Genomic DNA, 23,740 nt, shown 5'->3' with positions numbered 1-23,740 from the left:
CGGCTCGGGAATTCCGGGGGATTCCCAGGAAAGCCGCAGAGGCGGCGGGGGCGGGGAGGGGAAGGAGGGCGTTGCCATGGCAACTCCCGCCCGCCGAGGGGGCGGGGCTCGTTACCGCGGCAACCGGGATCCCGCCCCTCACGGCGGGCGGGGGAAGGGGCGCGCGCGCGGGCGGGCCCCGCGCATGCGCAGCGCGCGCCGGCCGGCGGCGCGTGTGTTGTGGTGCGGCGGCGGCGGCGGCAAGATGGCGGCGCCCGGGGGTTCGGCGGGCGCCGCGGCGCTGAGGGCGCTGGTCCAGCAGTTCACCGCCATCACCGGTGGGTTCGCGGCGCGGGGCTCGCCGAGGCCGCGGGGCTTCCGCGGGAAGGTCCCGCCCGGCCCCCACCGCCGGCGGGCCGGGGGCGGGAGGCGCGGGCCGAGGCGGAGCGGTTCCGGGCGCGCTGCCCCTGCCCCCGGAGCGCCTCCCTCGGGGCGCCGGCGGTGCCAGGGCCTGTCCGCGGGCGCGCCCCGGGCCCGGCCCCGCTCCCTGCGCGGCGGAGAGCTCGCTTCCCTTTGAGCGGCCGCTCGGAGGTTCCTCTCGGTTGTCCCGGTGGCGCGGGTGCGTGTCCTGCTCCCTCCCTGCCTCTTCCCTCCCTCCGCCTGCGCTCCGCCCCGGCAGCCGCTTCTCGCTCCTGCGGGTAACTCTGACGGCCGGGAGGGACGCGGGAGCTGAGCCTCGAGTCCGCCTTCGAAAAAACAGAAATATCCTGAAGCGCGGGCGACTTGCGGCGACTTGAGTTCGCAAACGGAGAGAGCCGCTCGCTTTTCTGTGGAAGTTCGCGTCAGGTGACAGCTCCTGCTTCAGTTTGTGTACTTGGAGCTCTTGACCCACTTTGTGTTTAATCTGCTTCGCCGTCGTTGCCCCTGGCTGATGGCTTTGCATGTCAGATGCTGCAGGAGTGTTTAATAAGATGTGCCAACTGAACAGCCAAAGGGAAGTGAAACTGCTCTAATTCGGTTATCCAGACCAGGTCCAATTCAGATTGTGCCCCTGTATTTGGACACACTCAAATCCTCAACAGGATGTAAGCAGGGAAATTACTGATCTCTCAGCTATGCCTAAATAATCTTTATAGAGTAAACCCTTTGAACGAAAAGAACCTACACTAAATATATTTTCAGTAGTATGTGCCTGTGTGTGAGATATTTGCTAAAGCCTGAACCAGAACAGGCAGAGCTGTGCTATTTTCCTCCTCCTGACACCTTTTATGTTTAGACACGTTTTATGCTCAACATAAGAGAACCTCTCTGTGCGTTCTTAAGCGAAAAAGAAGTAGCCTACTGAGCTTCACCCATCCCCTACAGAGTGGAGTTTTGAAGTTTTGTTTTTACCTTTAACAGAATTTAAGGTTGCACCCAGAAGGGTGTGGAGCTTGTCTGGCCGATGCTGGTGTGGTGTGACAGGTGCTCACACCTCCGTGTTTCGTGTTAGTAGCTTTTTCAACTCGGAGTTGTAAGTGTATGCAGCCACTCCTGTCTGTGGGGAAGAGGCTGAGGGAGTACTCTCCCGAATGAGGGATGAGGAGAAATAGTCCTTGACACTTTTCTTTGATGCTAGTGGCAGAGTTGTGTTTCTTTGGTGCTCTCATCCAGGAAAGCACTGCTAAAAGAATGTAACTCCCGCGTGTCTTCCCCAGGAAAATGATGGGATATCTGTGAAATTTGCTTTGAAATGTATAAAATATTTAGAATTTTCTGTTTTCCAGCACAAGGACTGAAAGCTTTGATGTGCTGTCACTTTCCTCAGGAGTGATGAGGAATCAGTGAAGGCACTTGCTGTGTCAGTGTCTTTTAAAATAATAGCAGAGGCTTGAATTGTCATTTTTCTTCCAGTTCTTGCAAATGAATGCCTTTGCATGACACTGCATTGAGGTGGAGTGGGGTGTGTGTGTGTTCCAGGCTCACAGGTGTGGTTTCATTGCTACAGTTAACATTGAAAAGTACTGAAAATGCCAAAAAATATTTTGAGCAAGGAACCTGAACTTCTCCTTGTTTTTTTGGGATGTCACTAGCTTTTATTTTGCACTTTCTCCACCTCAATTAAGGTCTTAAAATACAGCTGCCTGTCATCCCAGTGTGCTTGTTGTGGCAGGTTGGGTGTTTTGGGAAACCAGTTCCCTCAGTCAGTTTGGCTTTCTCCGTGGTTTGATGTGCAGGTTATTTAGAGCTGATGGATCTCCACGGTTTCAAGGTGTATTCTGTGTTCAAACCAGAGCTTCTTGAGTCTTTCCCAGAAAATCTGAGAAGCCTCTGGATACGTTTTGCTCAGACTGATGTTGTCTGTGAGCCATGTTTTGGGCAAAGTGTTTTTTGCCATTTTGGTGACTTGCTGTGAACTTAGGAAGAATTACTACAGATCCCAAAGCTGCTCCCAGACTGGTTCAGCTGCATTTTACCACTCTTCCTCTCTACCAGCCTTTCTAATGGAAAATAAACTCTTTGGCAGTCCACCACCTATGGAGATGGTGCTGTAAAGAAATGAGTTGCAGGAGAGCTTCTTTTCCTGAGGGAGCTTCTGCTGATGGGATGATTTTTGAGGAGAAGTTGGGAGGTAGAGGCTCATCCTCTGAGGAAAGACTTAACAGGTGATGTTAGGAGCTGTTGCTTCACTGTGAGCAGCAACATCAAGACTGGGATTAGTTGCACTTTAAGTGTTCAAAGCCAGTCTGGACAGGGCCTGAAGCAACCTGTGGTAGTGGAAGGTGTCCCTGCCCATGGCACGGTGTAGAACTGGATGAGCTTTAAGCTCCCTTCCAACCCAACCCGACCCATGGTTCTATGATTTGAATAAATGTTAGTCATTATACAAAGAACTCTGTAGACAAGTACTACTTTCTCCCTCTTGGCTGCTTTTTCCCCCTTCTTATATAAACTGAGCTTCTGCTGGTTTGATTTTGCCTTTCAGCAGAATCAGTAAATCAGAGTGTCTTTTATTCCATCTCTAAATGTCTATTACAAGTGGATAAAGAACTTTAGCAGCTGATTTAATATTCTTCCTGTTAAAATGTTAAGTCAGGTTTTCATTTTTCTTTGTGTATGCCTGCCTGTGTTTGGAAAATTCATAGAATCGTGAAATGGTTTGGAAGGGACTTTGGGCAGGGACACCTTTCGCTGTCCCAGGGTGCTCCAAGTCTGTCCTTGGGCACTTCCAGGCATGGGGCAACCACAGCTTCTCTGTGGGCAGCTGTGCCAGGGCCTGACCTCCCTCACAGGGAAGAATTTCTCCCCAGTATCCCATCTGACCCTGCCCTCTGGCACTGTGCAGCCATTCCCGCTTGTCCTGTCCCTCCATCCCTTGTCCCAAGTCCCTCTCCAGCTCTCCTGGAGCCCCTTTAGGCACTGCCAGGGGCTCTGAGCTCTCCCTGGAGCCTTCTCTTCTCCAGCTGAGCACCCCCAGCTCTCCCAGCCTAGCTCCAGAGCAGAGGGGCTCCAGCCCTCACAGCACCTTCGTGTTCTCCTCTGGACTCATTCCAACAGGTCCATGTACCAGGAAAATGTCTGACCTCTAGAAGAAAGTCCAGATCATGCTAAAACCGCTCAGATGGTTTCCACTAGGTTTTCACTTGCTGGCAGGAAGAAGCCTGGCAGTCCTGACTGCAAGCATTCCCTTCCCCCTGCACTATGTATATGTTTGTCTCCTTTCACAGTTGTGTTTCAGGGATAAATGGCAGCTGATGAACTGTTCCTCCTAATTATTAATGCTTTGAGAGAGAAAGCTGTTCTGGGCGCTTCCAGTCAAAAACCGCTGTGATTTCCCTTTGGCTTTCCAGGTGCCAGTGAAAGCGTGGGGAAGCATATGCTTGAAGCATGCAACAACAACCTGGAGATGGCTGTCACCATGTTCCTGGACGGAGGAGGCATAGCAGAGGAGCCCAGCACCAGCTCCGCCGCCGTGTCTGCCGCCCGCCCGCACCCCGAGTACGTACCCGGCGACGCGGCTGCGCCTCCCAGCCCGTCCCACGAGTGTCACCGTGCAGAGCACGGCCAGTCAGGCAATTGTCGCTTCTCCCCACGGCATTGCACACTGCTTTCATCTTGTTCAGTTGATGGCTCCAGCGTTGTTCTGGGTGGTCTGGTCTGTAGAGCAGAAGTGAGTCTCTAGCACTTCAGAAGTTTTCTGTAGCTTTCACCTAGTGTTTTTTTACAAACAAAGCCCAAGTCATGAAAGTAAGGATCCAGTAGTAAGAGAGTGTTATTTTTAGATGCTTCAGCAATCTTGTTTTACACTAATTTGGCAGTTAGAGAGTTCTCTTGGTTTGGTTCTTGTAAATGAAGCCACCTTGCTCCCATTTCATAGATTCATAGAATTTGAGGTTGGAAAAGACCTCTAAGATCATCAAGCTCAGCCATCAACCCAACAGCACACCACATGCACCAGTAGCCCATGTCCTCAAGTGCCACATCCATGTGTTTATTGGACACCTCCGGGGACTGTGACTTCACCGTTGCCCTGGGCAGCCTGTGCCAGTGCTTTACTACCCTTTCTGTTGGGTTGTAAACAGCTAACATAACATCTGACAAAAACCTCCCCTGGCACAACTTGAGGCCATTTTGTCTCATCCTGTCTCTTCTTATCTGGGAGAAGAGTCTGACTTGCGAGGGTTTTATTGTGGTGGTTTAACCCAGTTTGGCACTCTGGAAAGGCCAGGCCCTGTACATCAGTATGCTGAGGAATCAGCAACTTCCACACTCTCATCAGTCTCTTACACATCAGATGCCTGCGAAGGGAGGAGAATTTCCTCTTAAGCATGGCAGAGAGTCTCAGTGCTGCCTGTTAATGTGACAGCTTGAGATAAAGGGAATATCTTGAGTGGTATAAATCACATTCATTAAATATGGTAAATTAAACGTAAGCCAGGCTTTTGTCCTTGTGAAAATCTTCCACTCCGGGAAAAAGACAGCTAACATAGAAAGGAAAATCCTTGCTCCTCATACTTCTGAAGCACATGTATAAATTTAAACAACTCTTTTAGTGCTAACCTTTATAGCTGATGTGAGATGCCTTCCTACTTGAACCTTTAGCAAAGTTTAAATAGGTGTATAGGTTAGTGTTCTTATTTCTAGACAATTTCTGCCACATCAGTGACTTCAGATTTTTCTTGGAATACTTTCATTTTTATACTCAACACCCTCCAGGTGCTGATGAGCTCAGTGTTCTCCTAGGATGAGAGAACAGTAAATTTGCAGATGGAGAGTAACTAGCTGCACAGAGCAATCAAAAATGTGGAGGTTAAGAGCAAGGTTAGTGCATCCTGCTAACATCCTGAATTACCTTTTGAAACCTGCATGCTCCAGAGCTGCAGAGTGCACACTTCACACCTTGTAAGTCTGGGGAAGAGGTAGTTCATGGACAGGATGTGACAGTGAACAAACCCTTCTCCATGTAGATTTGTGAGCCAGGTGGCCACACCATTGTCACAGAGATGCTTGTGATTTCTTTGTGATTTCCTTTCTTCTCCTAATTGTAGTTTTGGATTATCTGTAAGTGTCTGCAGGTATAACTGACTGAGCTGTAGACATATGAGGGAGCCCAGTTATGGAAGCCAAGAACTGCTTCAGAAATGGGGGAAAATGGCCATCTTGACCTTGTTTTCCTTCCTCTGGAATAAAGAGAGTTGTGACTTTCAGATGGAAGCAAAAAGTCTTCTGACAGACAAAAGCTGGTAATAAGGAAAATAATATTTTTTCTATGTAGCTCTCAAGGAAAGTTAAGATGGCAAGTGGATTATTTAACATGTTTTGCTAAGTTTTTAGAAGCTTCCAAGTTCTAACAAAGTTATTCAGGAGCAAAAAATGCCTAAGTAGTAGATGGACAAAGCCTGGGGTCCAGTCACTCAGGGATTTGCATCATCTTCTATCAAAGGTCATCCATGCCAGCTCTCAGTGCACAGGGCACCGTGTCCTGCAGCAGTGCCATGAGTAGGAGCAGATGCTCCCTCAAGGTCCCACTTAATCCCAAACTTCTTCATTCTGTGCAATGGTACGGCAGCATCTTTAACTGGTTCAAGCTGCAGGAGCCTTGGAGCATAATGAGATGTGGTTTGTACAGTACTTGGAGTATTATTGTCTCTCTGATGTTTTCTGTTTTGTTTCTTCTCCTTTGATAGGGATGAAGTACGAGCTCCAATTCCTCAAAAGCAGGAAATCTTAGTAGAGCCTGAGCCCTTGTTTGGAGGTAGGCTTGTGTTCTTATTTTGTTTCTGTTTCCTTTACCTTGAGGTGAGCTAAGTGACAAAAGGAAATCAAAACTTGTTGAATATGAAGAAATAACCCCAGTGGTATTGAAAACCTCACACACGAGAGATGCTTTATTCCCAGGGGTACTAATTTGCTAAATCTTGTTTCTTGAGACTTTGTAGGGTGGCAGCCAATTAACTTAATTAAGTGTACATCTGTGTTCTGGGGGCCCAGAACTGTGAGGTACTGCTGTGGGAATGTTTGAGGTGCTGGGAAGAAAAATGAAGCCTTGGCTGACGAGTGAAAATGAAGAGGACAAATGCCTGCATCTCAAGGAGATGACAGATCAGAAAGAAGGGCTGAACTGTGTGATTGCTCATACCCTTCTCCATTTCTCCTGCAGGAATTTAATTTGCTCTTTAAGCTGTGCTGTGCAGCTACTTTTCTTGTCTCTGTCCTTCTCACATTGACCAGGTCATTTCTGGGCTGGCCTTTGCCATGTCAGATGGACTGAGAGCTTTGCCCTTTTCATCCAGGAAGGCTGTGCAAGTGCTCAGCACTGCAGGGGTCTCACACCCATGGGAAATGCTCTTCTCTACCATTTAGTTCCTGTGTTAGAAAGGAGAAGGAGGCCAAGCTTCAGGTTTACCCCAGAACTGATTTTGTCTTGACTCTGTTTTTCAACATCAGACAGGTGTTTAAGCCAGGATGCACAAGCTGAGGGGTGGTTCAGAGGGCAGCACACATCTACATACTGATGTCAGATGCATAAAGTACCAACAATTTGAAATACACACTTAATTTGCATTTGGGCAAAAAGGGAATGACATACAAAGCATCTGCTTTCATTGAAGTGTTTTTGCACCTCTGAGTTTTATTGATATCATTTCCTGACATTCCTCTTGCTCCTGAAAGGCCACCTTGTCAGCAACAGTGGAGCTGGACTTTGAAGGTCTCAACCATAAGATGCAGTGGCATGAAAACAAAGACACACTGTATTCCTGTAACCCTTGCACTTCCCATCCAACCTGGATTTTGGGAGTGGGGTGTTGAGTAGCAGAGGAGGGCAGCTCTGCAGCAGGAAATGTACATCCAGAGGAAGATGCCCTGCTGGTGCTTCTCTGAAGACAGGGGAGCTCTCTGCACTTTTTCCTGTGGCCCAACAGAGTTTTTGACAGAGATCTATTGACTCCTGTGGGTTATCGGGATTTGGATCTGCTGAGCCTGACACTGATCTCAGTCACACTGTCACTGAACATTCACTGACTTGGATCAGTGATTCCCTCCTGGCACTGTCTGCTCCACCAGTGCCTCTCATGTTTCTGGCACAGAGCAGCCTGACAAAGTTGCTGAACCTGAAGAGATAATTGGTCTCAGCTCTAGCCTTACAGCAGGGGAGGTGGCAGTTCCTGTTTTTAGGGTCGTACTAAGGTGGTTGTATAAGCTCAGGTTTTTTCCAGTTGAAGAGATGACCCTGTGTGTTTGTGCCCTGGATATGTGGATCCTGTCATGCAGTATAAAGGATCCTCCTGGACTGCTGAGAGCCTGTTCAGGTGTGCTGCCTCGCTCGAGCTGAGCCTGGCAGGGACATGCTGCTTTTGCTGAAGCGGTTCTTTAGTTGCTATTCCAGCTGAGTTTAAGTTGTTCTGAGGTCGGCTTGTGCCTAAGCACTCAGGGTGAAGGAGATCTTACTCCCTGGAGCTGAGAGATGTTATTCCCCAGCACATCCCTTGTTCATGCTTGCTTTGTTTTTCCATGATAGTGTGTATCTTCACATTTCCACTGGGTACAGATTGCATTTATCTTATTTTAATTTGTTTATTATTTATTATGTCTTGTAGCAGTTGGGCTTTCAAAGGTCTGTCTTTCAGTTGATAAGGAGAGGAGATAAGTAGCTGGAATAGTCTTGGCAGGCAGTTCTGTTTTCCTTCCAAGTGCACTGCTTGTGGTTTACCTTAGGGCTTCAGTGGGACTGGAGGGTGCTGCTTCTGGTACCTGCCTGGGCTGCTGCCTCTGTCCACCTGCAGATAATCCCTTCTGAAGGTTTCCTTGCAAAAGGAAGGGTGTGGCTGTCCAGTCCAACCAAGAAGCTGGGACAGCATCAGGATAAGAGTTTAGAAAAGAGTAGAAATGTGTTGTGGAAAAAAACCAATGTGCTTCATTACAAAAAAAAAAAAAAAAAAAAAAATCTCATGGGGTTTAATCTTTTGAAGTTTTTCATCCCCTTGAAGGCCTTGGGTAAAATCTTGACTGAAATTGTGACAAGGTGATGCCATGACAGCACTACCACTCCATGCTGAAGGGTCTTGGTGAGCCCATCAGAAGGGACTTTAAAATCTCTATATTGTTGATACACGTTTTGTTTCTGAGCTAAGGTTTGCTGGAGGGAGGACGTGTTAGGAAATGGAATTTATAAACTACCTTCTGCCTATTTCCATCCATCTCCACTCCTTCCCAATGACCTCTACTCCCACATCATCCCTGCTTCAGCTTCCTATTCTGTTCTCCTGCACGTGTGATGGAAAGTATTAATATGTATTTATTTTGATAATATGCATAATATACTTTTCAAATAATTCTTTAATTTTTTTTAAGCTCCTAAAAGACGCAGACCTGCTCGCTCAATATTCGATGGCTTTCGGGATTTTCAGACAGAAACCAGTAAGTGTCTACAGATCAGTAAGCCTGACATTTTATTACTTTTAATGCAAATAAGATGGAGAAATCATTCCTGTTTTAGGCTAGGACAGCTTTCAGTTGTTGAAACATTTCTAAATTGCCAATTGTGTGTCAGGGTGCATTATTAGAAGTATAGAATCATAGACTTACGAATATCACAGTATAGTCTGTCTGATTTGGTCATGCTAACTCTCAAAAAAACCCTATTTTCTGCTCTAGAGGGGACTGAAAAGGGGGAAGGATCCAAGTAGAAATTAAATTCATCCACTGGGTATTTCTTGGCTAGGCAGTGGATGTTCTGGCACTTGAATTACGTTGGTGTAGCCCTGAGGTTTCTTCCTTGGCCACACACAAGGTTCTCAAGGCTTTAATTGCTGTTTGCCCTTGGCTGTTCATGCACAGAATCTCCAGATGCCAAAGCACTGGCTGTCATTTCATCCATGAAGCGTCACAGAATGTGATTCTGTGACAGCACACCACCAGGTGTTTCACATCCGAGCTGTGGCTGTTGTGCTGGTGCTGCTGGAGTGTCCCTGAGGTGTAACCACAGAGTCAGTAAAGTTGGAGAAGTCAGAATTCTGAGACTGAATCCAGCTGTTCCACAGCACTGCCAAGGCCACCACTGCCCCATGTCCCCAGGTGCCACATCCACGTGTCTGTTAAATCTCTGCAGGGATGGTGACTCCATTGCTGCCCTGGGCAGCTCTGCCAGGGCTGGACAACCCTTTCCATGTAGAAATTTTCCCTAATATCCAATCTCAGCCTCCCCTGGTGCAACCTGAGGCTGTTTCCTCATCCTGTCACTGGTAACTGGGTTCCATGGACCATGTTCCCACAGTTAGGGGTTGGCTGCCAAAGTGAAAATAGGTGTTGATAGTTACATTCTTTGCCCTTTTCCAATAATGATGAACACAACAAGTATTGAAATCACTGGCAGCTTTGTAAGTGAAAATGCACCAATCAATCAAAACAGAATCAATACCCTTAAACTTTTTCTCACCATCTTTCAGCCTGGTCTAGCAGAAGGTGTTCCAGCCCATGGCAGGAGGGGGTGGAACTGGCTGATCTTTAGGGTCTCTTCCAGACCAAACCACCCTGTGATTCCGCCCTTAAGGCATTTAGAGATGCTCAACATGTGAGGGATACACTGCAAGGGTTTACTGTGAAACTTTATCATGCTTTTTTGGCAGAACTTTACAGGTGGACATCGCTGTCTGGCTGTAGCCAGAAAAGCAGCCCTGGCCATGAAATTCTAGATTATCTCCTGGCTCCTAGGGCTGCTCCACAGGGATGTTTATTCCCTGCGTGTCTGCATGGTTTTTATGCTTTGGCCCATTGATAGTTCCTTCCACACTAGAAAATTTTTGACCATGGGATAGTTATTGCCCACTTCAGATGACCTGGTTCCATAAAATACATCACATATCTGCTGTGATTTACCTTTATTGTCCATGGTCATGTCTGAGTAGGAAATGTGTTCTGTATTATTTCAGATGGGATTGATATGCTTTAAAAGAAACATCCAAAGAGATTTCTCCATGTAAACTAATTCTGCCCCAAAGTCAACTAATGGAAACACTGCATTAGAAATGTTCCTTTTAAAAGTTATATTGCTACGGTCTAGCTCAGTTTCACTGGGGACAAGTCGTGGTTGTTTTTGGCTCCTTTGTTTTCAAATACTGATATGTGACCCCACAGGTTTATTAGTGAAAGCACATGAGAAAGCTGAGGTAGGGAAGTTCTGCCCTTACACACCAGCTATTCTTGTTCAGTGGAGTCTAACCCTGGCACTCTCCTTAAGAGATATCCTGGGATTTGCACTCAAATTCCTCCCACTAACTGCCCTAACCCTGTTCTCCCCAAACCTCCTGAGAGCTCGAGAGAGTTTCACCCCAGAAGTTCTGTGTTTGCCAGTAATAAATGCCCCTTGTGAATCTTTTGTCTAATCCCACTCCCTTTCCTCTTGGGGCTGTGCAGTACGGCAGGAGCAGGAGCTCCGCAACGGAGGGGCAGTGGACAAGAAGCTGACGACACTGGCAGACCTCTTCAGACCTCCCATTGACCTGATGCACAAAGGCAGCTTTGAAACGGTGAGGGCTCACCTTTGGGTGCAGATCCTTCCTTGCAGGGTGGCTGGGGAGGGTGTCAGGATGGATCCGTGGCTGGACAGTCAGAAAGTGGCAGAAGACTGGGCAGTGATAAATACTTGATGGACTGCGTATGGGAATGTTGGTGATGTATTGGAGGACGTCAGTGATGGTGATGTCACCTGGAATGGACCCATAAGGATCATCCTATGGGTGATGTCCCACTCCTGACCATGCAGCCCACCTTATTTTGTGTTTCAGTGTGGCAAATCACATGTGATGAAAGACTTCAGTGAGCAAGGGAGGCTGGTCAGGATGGGAAAATTGCATCCCTTGAGTTGTCTTCATAGAGCATACAGAAAAAGCTGGGGACAGATTGTTTTGGATAGGTGAGGGAGAACTTTGCAAGGGGTACTGTGGTCTGCAGAACAGCCCTGCTGAGAAGCTCAGGTGGAGTTAACACGGCTGAGTGAGTAAAAGTATTTGAGTGCAGCTTTGCCATCAAGCTGCAACTTCATCCTCAGTGGAGGTGTTGCTCTTGTATAAAATCAGAGTGATTGTCTTTTACTTCTGGTGGTGCTAGGGAAAGTATCCCAGAGATCCAGGACGCTGTCAGCTTTAAATAATCTCAGGTGTCACCTTCCCTGACTGTAGGCATATGTGGATCTATTCCTAAATTGTTATGATGTGGATCAATGACTTAACTCATGATTAGGGAACATGCAGATTGGTATATATTTTTAATCTTTGAGTCCATAATTTCCAGATATTCTTCAGAAATTCCACTTACTACTGAACTTTCTTCTGGTCATTCTTGAATAGATGAGATTGATGATGGTGATGATCATTATTTTTACTGCATGAGAATGCAAAGTAATGATTAAATGGTGCAATACAGATGTTGGAGAACCGACTGCACAAGCCTGCACAACTGACTGACTGAACAAAAATATTTACCTTGTTTTCACATATGCCTTGACTGCTGTGCACAAGTACTGCAGCAGTGCTGGAGAAGTTTTGGTGAAACACTCTGTGCCTTTATGGAGTCTCCAGCTCTCATCCCATTGCCCTCATCTCTCTTTTTATGCTTCCCAAATCACCGGGGATCAGTGTCACTAATTCCTGTGTTCTGTGGATTGCCTCCACAATCTCCCTGACGGAATTCCAGCTGTGACAGGATGCTGGCAGAGAGAGCAGTGTCCACCTTGGGAAGGAGTTTGGTGCAGTGGGAGCAGAGGAGCAGCCTGAAGCAGTTGGTGTTCAGGTGTCCCTGCCTTGTGATCTGTGGTGCAGGATTTACTTTAAAAGACCCGTGCCAGGGCTTCCAGCAGATGGTACTTGCTGGGCCTGGGGTCCAGAGCTATTGATGAAACCAGCAAATGTGTGGTTAAAAGCACAAGTAAGGGGAATTCACATGGCAACAGCCAGTGCTGCTGCAGGAGTGGTCAGCCAGTGCCCTCTGAGCTCTGCTGTGGAGTTTGAGATGGGTGCTTGTCTTTCCTTGAGTCTTGCTGGAAAGGTATGAGGACTTCATCAGTGCTGATTGTGGCATCTGTCACAGTCAAAAACAGTGTCAGAGGGTGAAATAACTGATGGATGGATGTGCTTGTCCGAAAGTCTCTGCGTCCTTATTCAGTCTTGGAAGGTAATTTAAAAAAGGGGGTGGGCAGGGGTTGGGGAAGGGGTTTGTGTATCCTCACCTTGCCCTGTTCTGTGCAGTACCTGCACCCTAAGGACCCGTACACTTTCTGGTGCTGGCACTCACCTTGCTGTGTTCCTGTGCAGTTCCTTGTCCCGTGGGATGCCCTTCATTTCATACTGATGCTCCTCAACTTCATTGCAGTGTAACTCTTCACACCTTCTCACTGTGTTGACCATTTCCCTTTGCATTTTACCTTTTCTGACTGCAAACTGCTTCAGCCTGGGACGTTGTGGGGCCTCAGTGGCCACAGTCTCTCAAAATTCATCTCTAGCAAGCTGCTGTTGGCATCTCCCTTCTCTGTGTGCTGAGATAAATGGATATTAACCACATGATAAACCAGAGATGCTCATCACATTCCACAGTATCAAAGACTAAATACTGTCGTTGTGATGCTCTTGTAGTTTAGCTTTGATCTAAGTGGAGTTTTCTTTCCAAGGTTGGTGTGTGGGGTGTTCCAGCCTCTGGAGGGGTGTGCAGAAACCCTCTGCTGGGCTTGACCCAGGTGCATTTATCAGAGAATAATTTAGAATTTAAGGCTTTGCTGGCAGGAGTGGTGATACCTGGTCTTATGTGTCTTTGTCGCTCATCAGCTGTTGCTGGTCTTTGAGTACTTTAAGGTTGGTTTTTGAGAGTAAGTACATATAATTATCTTTAGCGTTCCCCAAGAAACTTCACTTTTCTTCAGTTACAAAGAAACTTTGTTACCAGTAAGGCCCCAAAAGTTGCTGTTTCGTTTTAACTCAGTAATACTAGCTTTAGGAATAGGTGTGGTTAACTTCATGGCAGAAAATTTTTTGAGAGTTGAATGACAGTGTTTGGGGGTTTTTTACCTGCTGTATATGAAACAGCATTGTGCTTTTTCATATATACAGCTTAAGATCACTGTACTTGTAAAATTCAGGGTGTGACTGACTAAACCAGAGTTCTCCCGTTAATGTGGAATCTGTTAGAAATAAACCACTCAAGTAGAATAAATAAATTGCACACCGAACGTGTCTGATAGAGACCAGTGTGGTTTTGTTCTCATCTCAGACTGCTTTCAAGAATTGCAGGTGTTCTCTCTACATGCCTGTGATGTGAGAGATGAGTGAATTTGGCGGGGACACACCAAATTGACTTAGTTTGCCCTTTTTGTTGTGGGCAGAGATAGTTCTGGTGCGTGCAGTTCTGTGCTTAACACTCACTAGGGTTTCAGTGAAGTGACTGAATGTCACGTTGCAGTTTCAAGTCCATCTATATGATTTTTTTTTCCCATTTAACAATTACCTTTTTTAGCTGCTCCCTGCTTTACAGCTGGACTGAGGGGTTTTTTTTCCTTTCCACTTAAAAACCAGCAATAATTTGGAAGCTGATCTGGTCACTGTATTCAAATAGAGCAATTACCTGTGCACGAGGCGCTTCTAGTCTGGGTCGGTACAGCTGTGGCTCAGGAGTGGCTGGGTGCTGAAAGGATCTGTGCCCTGCCCCAGGTAGGAAAGAGAAGTGGGGCCCAAACAGGAGATTTCTTGTTTGATAATGTCCTGCTCTGACTCTGTGTCAGCTGTTATCTTCCACACTGAGTCACACACATGTCCAGAGGGTCACAAGGTGCTGGCTCCACTTCCTTCTTCTCTCTGCTGCCTTGAAAGGATTGCATTTCAACAAAACTGAGCCAGCAGGAACCACCCCAACATTTTTAAACCATACATGTTTAGAGAAGTCAAATGAGAGGAAAATATAGTTTTAGTAGTGCAAGAGCCAGAGTTACACCAGGAGATCCAGCACTGAGCATAAACCAAGACTTGTCTCACAGATTATCTCACCAGGTTGCTGCTTTGCTGCCCTGAGTTGTAATGATGAAATATGTGACTGGGCAGAAAGGGTAAAGGCACACTTAGGACAGACTGGATTGGTTTGGGTTGTTTTTTGCATCTGGGCTCCACCGGCTCTGCTCTCAAAGAGTGGCTGTCTTGTACTGCCCTGTCTGTGGGCTCTGTGAGTGCCTGGCACTGGCCTTTATACCTCGAAGGAGGAGGGGAATGGGAAACAGAAGATCTAAATCCATCAGATCCCAGCCTTTGGGAAACACAAGCCAGCTCTTCAGCCTTCCCTTCTTGCCTTGTCACTTACCAAAATGACCCTAATATAATATAATCTCCAAACCCACAGTGTTTCTTCTCCTCGTACTCTTGTCCTCCCACTCCCTCAGAAGAACCCCTGGAGCTGTGTAAGAACTGTGTGTGTGAGATAGCAGCAGTTTGTCTTTTTAAATGTTAAATCCAAAGCTTGCTTTTAGAAGGAAGTTAAAAATAGTTTCAAAAGCTCTGCCTGTTCTGCAGGTGGAAACTCAGTTTTGCAAATTTTCTCTGTGGAATTTCTTGGTTGCATTCTTCCAAGGCCCTCAGCTGGACAGAGGAGAGGTAGAACCAGAGGTGTTCATTAATATCAAAAGATATCCAGAGTGAGGGTAGAAGAGTGAGGTGCACTTTCCAGTTCTCTAGTTACATATATTTTGGAGTGTTCTTTCAACAGACTACATGAGAACACAGGACCAAGGCAATCCAGTTGACTTAAATAACAAGGATTTTTGTTCCCTTTAAGCTGGAGCAGTACCTCTGGTTTCTTACGATTAATTCTCAAAATGCACAGTTAGCTGAAAACAAGTCCTTTAAATAAAAGCATGACGATTATATTTAAGACCCTTGCCAGTTACTCAGGTGTCACCTTCCCACTTTTCTCACCTGGTGACCTGGATTCTGGCAGTGTAAATTAGCGGTAAGTAGTTAGTGTGAGGCCCCTTTTGGGAATAGAACTAGTCCACGCTTCTACCTTCATTTTCTTTCCTTTGAGTAGTACAAAAGCTGCCTCTGCAGGGCACTTGGCCACGCAGACTGACTTTGTAGGCTGAGATTCCTGCCCTGGTGAAGCTGAGTGTGTGGGGTTCTCATGTCTGTCTGTCAGACAGTGGTCAGGCAGACTGTTCCAAACTGCGCTGGCTAAAATTCATTTCAAAAGTAAAAAACTTTGGTTTGGGGAACAAAGTAGTGCCCAAACAGCAGAATCTTGCACAACATCCTGATTTCCCTGAATTTTTTTGTCCTTTGAATTCCTTAACAGTAGATTACCAGCAGGATGATGAGCATAACTTTTAAATTATATTTTTTTAAAGCAAAGAGAGTTCCTATGCCAGTCCCAGTCTTTCCAGGTGGTAAGAGCATTCCTGCTGTTGATCTAGCCCTCTTTTTTTCAACAGGTATGACAGTTCAGCGATCAGAATTACATTCTTGATCAAACTCCTACCATTAACTTGCAACCAAGCAATCAGACAGTGCCAGCTTTGTGACTCAAACCAGTAAGATTTCTTCCTGCACCTTCTGTCTCCCTCCCCACTTGCAGTCTGGATAAGCAGCATCAAGAAAGGATGCCTAATTCGGCAGGTGGACAGTCACAGAGTAACTCAAAACTTGGAGAGAAAAAGAAAACACGCAGAGAAGGGGTCCTGTCGAATCAATGCAAGTCCTCTGTCAATTATGCAGCCTACTTAACTAGATGGTCCACGGGTTTATCTTTAGACTGAGCAGGTCTTTGTTGTCAGATCAGTGGGACTGACTACACTTTTCCCTGAATAAATACTTTATTCAGCATCGCCATGTGTGTCCCCGCTCCGAGTTGCTTTTCCCACCCTGTGCTTGGCTTGTCGAAATCCAGCAGCTCTGTTCATCCATGTGATTCTGTAATTCAACCAGGCTCATTTAAAGCAGATCCTTCAGCCCTGCCTTCTGTTTTGTGGGTGCCTTTTCACTAGCTCTGTCCATCCTCCTCACTGTGAAGGGGTTTGGTGGAAGGTCTGGCGGTGGTAGAAGCCATCTCTCATCATTGCTGGCATCGGTGGTGTCTGGCCCTTCAGCCTGACCTAACCAAGCTTTTCCTTCTGCTTCCAGGCCAAGGAGTGTGGTCAGATGCAGAACAAGTGGCTCATGATAAACATTCAGAACGTGCAAGATTTTGCCTGCCAGTGCCTGAACCGCGACGTCTGGAGCAATGAGGCTGTGAAGAACATCATCCGGGACCACTTCATTTTCTGGCAGGTGAGAAATGGCCTGGGGACGGAGGCGAGGGTAGCTTGGTGCCTTGGTAGATGGGACAGTGGGGAAAAAAAATTGATTTCTTTGGAAAAGATGGAATTCTCTTGGCAAACCTGCAGAAAAGATGTGTTTCGTGGAGTGTATGTAGTTTGTGGATTGAGATGTAATTCACGGATGTGCATTTAAAGGCACAAACTGTCTTTCGCTTGTGCAATCAAGATGTTACCACGTTGTTTCTAATACGTGGAGAGCTAGAGGCTTAATTCCAGCGTGTCAGTTACTGAGAACTGTGTGTACCATTGGCAGTTTATACTGCAGAAGAGTATGTGAATTTTCAAGGTACAGTTGGTTTGTGTTCCTTCTCCAGCCACTGATCTGCCCAATTTTGTAGGTGTACCACGACAGCGAGGAAGGACAGCGGTACATACAGTTTTATAAATTAGCAGACTTCCCTTATGTCTCCATCCTGGATCCCAGGACAGGTAAGACAAGTCACCTGGAGTGATCCCATGGGAAGGACTGACAGTTGTAGCTTGGAATCCTTCCACTGCAGTTGGTGTTACATTTGGCTGAAGAATCTCTTCAAGACCTGAAGGACTGTCTCAGCATGTTCCCAGAGGAGCTAAGGGAATAAAACACCCAAAACTTGCAGAAATTTTGTATTTGAAGCTTAGCAAATATTTTGCTTAGAAAGTGAAAATAGTTCCATCTGGTGGAAAAACTCTTGAATTCTTTTTTTAAGTCTTTCAAAAGCTTCTTGAAATCATGTGATGAATAACTGTAATGTTTGTAAGTGCTACATGAATCTGCTTTCTGCTCCTCCCACAGAGCTTTGTGAGGCTCAGCAATGACTTTAAATTGCATCTTAATTTTGAAACACCATTTCGGCTTCAAGTTTTTGTTTCCTTTCGCTTGATTTTTACCCGAACAATCAAACTTCTCCCTCTCCTTCCAGCTCTTTCAAAGTTGTTGCATTTTCTTTTGAATCCAGCAGCTTCTTTTATCGTCATGTAATGCAGCTGCCTGGTTATATAATGCTGGTCTGGTCTCCTATTTCTAAGAACTGAAGTGATAAGTGTCTGTGATCAGAGCTGAGACCTCTTTGTAGCTGACTTAAACCACCCAAAAATACATGTGTTTTTTAATGTTGTACCTGAAGTTAGAATGCTCTTCTTTGCTCTTTACTTCTGGGAACAAATGCTATTTGCCAAGGGTTTGAATCAGTTAAGCAGGAGTGGAGAAATCCTTCTTTGTAAACTCAGTGGTCTGGTGTTTTTTCATTTGGAGGCCAAATTCATCATTCCGTGCTCACGTTCCCATAGATAAAAAGAAAAGAATGGAAATAAACCGTGTCTGTATCCATGTCTGTCCCTTTTCAAGGGAGTGGAAGGAGGAAGCTCCATAATTATCAGGTGGCAGCCTGTGGGAAGCTGCAGTTCCTCAAACAGGGACTCTCGCGGCAGTGAGTTGGTGTGTTTGACCACTACACTGCAGCGTTCTGCTGAAATTTTGTCTGATGCCACCTTTTGTTCCCTAGGCCAGAAGCTCGTGGAGTGGCACCAGTTAGATGTGACCTCTTTCTTGGACCAAGTGACCGGGTTCCTGGGCGAGCACGGCCAGCTGGACGGCCACTCCAGCAGCCCTGCCCAGAAATGCTCCCGCTCAGTAAGTGTGAGGCTCTTTGGGAGGGCTGGGGTCACCTGAAGGAACACCCTGACCTGTGTTATCCTTATCCAGCTCCGCTGACTTCCCAGACAGACTCAGTGAGTTGGTGCAAGAGTGTGCAGAAGTACAGCGTGCCAGGGAATGCCTTCTCCCACGGTCATTGTTTGTGCCTTTGGCACTTGGCCTGGATTTAGCAGTCAGAGTGTGAAAGAAATATTGATTACTCCATGCAGAGCTCCAAGGAGAAGCCATTCAGTAATTAAGGCATGCCTAGCTTCCCCTGCTGTGCCTTCCTGACAGGTTTAGCGGCTTCCCTTCTGGAAGGAAGACCGATGGCCTTCGGTTTTCAGTAGATCCTTGAAGGCAGTTTGATGTACGTTGTGTCTGCATCCCGCAGGAGAGTCTCATCGATGCCAGTGAGGACAGCCAGCTGGAAGCTGCCATCAGGGCCTCGCTCCAGGAGACACATTTCGATTCCTCGCAGGCCAAGCAGGAGAGCCGGTCGGACGAGGAGTCCGAGTCGGAGCTTTTCTCTGGAAGCGAAGAGTTCATTTCTGTTTGCGGATCTGAGGAGGAGGAGGAGTCGGAGATTCCGGCCAAGCTGAGGAAGTCTCCGCACAAGGACTTGGGGTATAAAAAAGAGGAGAGCCGGAGGCCTCAGCCTGAGCCCTCTGCAAGGACTGAGCCTGGGACAACATCAAACCACAGAGTCCTGCCCTGCATCGATGCCGGGGCGCTGGAGGAGTCACCTGACAAGCCTGAAAGTACGTTCCGGGGCCTGGACGTGAATGGTGAGCGCCCCTTTTTTATGGCTTTTGTTGTGGCTTTTTTGCCTGAAGCTGTTCATAGGCTGCCAAGCCTGGTTTTGTCCCTTCTTTTAAAGATCCCTTCTGATTTCTGCCTCCTTGCCAGCAGACATGTGAGTGATTCTCCAGCAGCACCACTTGGGCACAGCAATGCCCCAGCCTGCAGAGCCCTCTGGGTCCCTGAGCTCGTGTCTTGCCCAGGAGTAAAGTCCACTCCGGTGTAACACAGGTGCAGTGTGCTCTGGGCACACTGGCTGGGGTCAGTCACTGCTGCTCTGGAGGAGTCCTGAGCCTGATGTGTGTATTTTGGGCATTGTGGTAGAAATTTATCTCCACAGAACTGGAAACTTGTGTTTGTCTCCAGTGCCTCACCCTGCTGTGCCATCCCCCCTCAGATCTACACAGGAGCTCAGCTCAGCTGCCCTGGTGTTAACTTGTGGTATGTTCCTTTGTAGGACCAAAGGCACAGCTGATGCTGAGGTATCCAGATGGAAAGAGGGAACAAGTTTCACTGCCTGAACAAGCTAAACTCCTGGTGAGTGGAGTTAATGGGAATCCTTGTCTGAGTCGAGGAAAGATGAGACTGGAGAATTTCTGTGCCTGGGGAGACGCTGTTGAAATTGCATCTAGTGGGAGAGGTGTATGCAGGGAGTGCTTGCACTGTGTTCATGTCATTCCTCTCTGATAACTGCTGCCTCTGTGTGTCTCCACTGCAGCTTGGGTTTTGTCTACACTCCAGTGTCTTCCTCAGTCCCCACACTGCTCGTTTCCATTACAAAATGACTCTAAATGGCTTTTGCATTAATCCTTAATTACCATAAAATGCTCTCAGCTTTCTCATTTCTGGGGCTTTGTTTCTAAAAGCAGTTGCTTCCCATGGTAAAATCAAAGGCAAAGCTCTTCATCCTCATTCCCCATCTCTCCCATCATACTTCCATCCTCCCTTCTGAACAGGGATGTTGGAGCAGACTTTGGGGGAAGTTCTCCCAAAACAAATTTGTTACAGTATTATTTAATTACTGTGCACCTCAACTGTGCTTTGGGTCCTTCCCTTGGAGAAGTCCATGTGAATGGCATTTCCATCAAAATTTTGCAGGTGCTTACCTGGAGCAGAGTGTAAAGAGGTTCTGTTTGCCAGGAGTTTTCAGGACACAGTGGCCAGTTAAGCTCATTTAAATGTAATCAGTCTAATAGCTGGAGTCATAGGGAAAGGAAAAACACACCTCATCACAGAAGGATTTTGTGTGGATTTGGGAGAAAAGTGTCCTGTCTTACGGAAAATGGGGCAATTGCCTAGCCAGCAGCTCTAGGAATGTACAGTATCCTCAGCTCATATTCTCATCCTTGACTCTCCTGCTTGAAAATAAAAGAGAGAAAAAAAAAAGCTTGGCTGCTTTTTGAATGCAGCTTGTTAAGTAAATTTGCACGTATTATGAACCATGTAGCACTTTTCAATACTTAAGTAAGTATTTAGGCAGTACGAAAGTGTAATATTGAAATATCCCTGATAATCCTGACTTGTGGTTTGGCTCCTTTTATGGACTGTGGAAGTTAAAGGAAATTTATCTCAGCATCTGATTTCCCTTCTGCTCTACAGTCAGCAGAGGAATTTAGCTGATTCAAGGTTTGTGGGTAAAGACATCTTTTGGTTGCAGAGCTGAACAAGCAGCGTTTGTGCTCGTCTCATGTGATCTTCTGGAGCCTTTCAGTCAGATCCAGATTGAGTCTCAGGTGTTTCTTTTTGAGCATCATTTCCATATTGATTTTTTTCAGCCTTTAGTTGCTTCCATTTTAAAGCTGGCCAGAATTAGCAAAAGAAATTGCTTAAGGAGACAATTGCACTTCAGGAGATTTAACTGATGATACTCCCCAACACTGGTTTTAAAAATGTTTTATTATTAATCATTGTGTTGTTAGTGATGAAGCACTGGCTTCTCTACACACATTCTTTCCAAGAGGTGTTTATGCTTCCAACATTACCATGATGCTCTTGCTTCCCCTTGAGCAAAAATAAAAATAAAAAGACAACACTGCCTCAGTGCCTTTTTATAGAAGCAGTTGCTCATTGTGTGCAAATGAAGTTGGCTTTACTCTGTTCAGCAGCTCAGCCCTTCCTCCACGTCCTGAATAGCTCTGGTTCTCCGAGTGTTTCAGATGTGCAGAGAGGACTGACCTGTCAAGGGGCACGGAGGGATGTGGGCAGGAAACTTGACTGAATATTCAAACTCAGTGGTTTGTAAAGGAATTTTAATCATCTTTGTTGCCCGAAAAGGAAATCTTCCCATTCCTTGCATTCCCCATCTGACACAGGCACTGTGATCTGCAAAGCCTTTGGAGACCAGTCCAGGTCTCTTCGTGCCAGAGGGGTGTGGATTTTCATGAATTTGGAAGGAACTTCCCTGCTGGTACTTGCCTGGCTGTTCTGCACGCACCAGACCTTGGAAAAGCCCAGGTTGAGAAGAATCCCTGGAGATGACCTGCACCTGCTCAAAGCAGGGCTGGAGCTGAGCTGAGCTTGTCCAGAGCTCTCTCAAGCTGAGTTAGGCTGGAGGTTGGGTGCCTCAGCGCCCTCCATCACAGATTCACAGGGTGGCTCAGGGTGAAAGTGACCTTAAAGCCCATCTCATTCCACCCCCTGCCATGCCCAGGGACACCTTCCCCTATCCCAGGGTGCTCCAAGCCCTATCCAGACAGGCCATGGACACTTCCAGGGATGGGACAGGCACAGCTTCTCTGGGCAGCTGTTCCAGAAGACTGCTGTGGGCTGCTGTGATTTTCAGCATGAGCTGCTCACCAAAACAATGTGAACAGTATTGATAGGAGCTCCTGATTTTTTTCACACTTTGTTTTATTATTTACAAATGATCTTTTCTTCCTCTCTTACAAAAGCTACAACTTCTCCTGCCCACATCTTGTTCAATCCCCTTTTCTTCTGCCAGTCCCCACTTCTCTGTCCCTCTCTGTTTGTGCTTTAGGTTCCCAGCTTTAGGTGCTGTGTTTCCTGGTGAACTTGGGAAATCTCTCTCACCACAGCACAGACATGGACTTTTCCTGAAATGCCTGTTTCTTGGGATGTGAGCCCCTCATCCCAATGCTCTCTATCGTGTCCCAGTTGCTTCTGTAGGCAGAGGAGCCAGTGAGTTGAAAAGATCATTAAAAATCCGAAATCAAACAACCCCAAATTCTCCAGCTTATTGAAGGGGAAAAAAAAAATCTGCATTTATTTTGGTCAGTGCTACCTCACCAAAAAGCTTCTTTGGTGGCTTTTAGCTTTAGGGTAAGGGCAGTACCAGATAAACAAATGAGGGTTCTATTTTGGATTATTTAAGGCTTTTTTTTCAGATTCTGTTTCACTGTGACTTGAATGTGTGGTGTGGAATTCAGCTCTCTTGCATTAATGCACTGTTAGCTATAGTTTTCTGTACAGTTTACCTTGTGTGTCAAGAATCAGGTAAGGGATCATTGATAAATAGTTTTTGTGAATAATCATACCGTGTATGGGCCAAATTAAATGTTGAAGTAAAAGAGGGTCTGTACTCCATGCAAAAGTTCCGAATTTTAACATTTTCTTTGATTACCGACTTCCTTTTTAAAGGAGAACGGGATTTGTTTATTTTTTACACTGTGAATTGTGTGACACTGGTTTGCCTTCCTTTCTCCCCAGGCTCTTGTGAAACACGTGCAGTCCAAAGGATACCCCAACGAACGCTTTGAGCTGCTCACCAACTTCCCCCGGAGGAAACTCTCCCACCTGGACTATGAGATCACGTTACAGGAGGCAGGCCTGTGTCCTCAAGAGACTGTCTTTGTGCAGGAAAGGAATTAGCACTGTGGCCTGAGTTCTCCCAGCCTTCCTTCCTCTCCCCTTTGCCTGGGACAAAAGTCATTAAATATGCAGTTAAGGGTCATGGGATTGCAGTGCTGGAATCAGGCAGCTGGCTGGCCCTTCCTTCTCCCTCCTCCTCTCTCTCCCTCCCTTCTCCTGCTCCAGTGACCAAAAGAGAGTGCTCAGAGTTTTATTTTCTTCCTCAGCTGCAGAGGGCATTGGGAAGAACATCTTTCCTCTGCTTTCCTGGAATAAAGTAAAACGGTGATCCGTGTATCCAGCATGCTGGAGCTTGGAGTGGCCATAATACACAAACCCTTCTCGCTGCTATTCTTAAATCTGTTCTGTTTAATTTATTTTTTAAAAGAGTGTGTGATAAGGCACGGAGGCATCTCTGTAAGGAGAGAGCATCACCTTCAGGACAGTCTTTCCTTTGTTTGGATTCCCTACACAAAAGGTCTCCATTAACCTTCCAGCCTTCTCTTATCCAACACTGTGGTTTTGGAAAGGAGTTGGGTTGAGCCGTGGTAAAATACTCTGCCCCACCTAATTCAAAGGCTTCTAGATTGCCTGCATGTTTTCCTCCTGCTTTAAATTGCCAGTGGACCTAGTAAAAAAACCAGCCAACCCCCCAGAAATCCAGCTGTGCACCGTATAGGATTGACTGCTTGGCCCAGAGGGAAAGCTCTGAGTCC

At 46.6% G+C, this 23,740-nt stretch overlaps 1 protein-coding gene across 1 annotated transcript; it reads left to right on the top strand.

Moving 5' to 3' along the window:
* The first annotated feature begins 225 nt into the window (after positions 1-225).
* Positions 226-23,127, top strand: UBXN7 (UBX domain protein 7). Its single transcript, XM_040074460.2, has 11 exons — positions 226-317; positions 3,810-3,957; positions 6,147-6,214; positions 8,812-8,877; positions 10,873-10,985; positions 16,605-16,751; positions 17,140-17,230; positions 18,286-18,413; positions 18,811-19,204; positions 19,675-19,754; positions 22,884-23,127. The coding sequence occupies exons 1-11, from the start codon at positions 245-247 to the stop codon at positions 23,043-23,045; spliced, it is 1,470 nt and encodes a 489-aa protein (XP_039930394.1). The 5' UTR covers positions 226-244; the 3' UTR covers positions 23,046-23,127.
* The last annotated feature ends 613 nt before the right edge of the window (positions 23,128-23,740 follow it).

The sequence above is a fragment of the Hirundo rustica genome, chromosome 10, assembly GCF_015227805.2.
Source record: "Hirundo rustica isolate bHirRus1 chromosome 10, bHirRus1.pri.v3, whole genome shotgun sequence".
Taxonomy (NCBI): Eukaryota; Metazoa; Chordata; class Aves; order Passeriformes; family Hirundinidae; genus Hirundo; species Hirundo rustica.
This window is presented reverse-complemented; position numbering and strand designations above follow the sequence as displayed.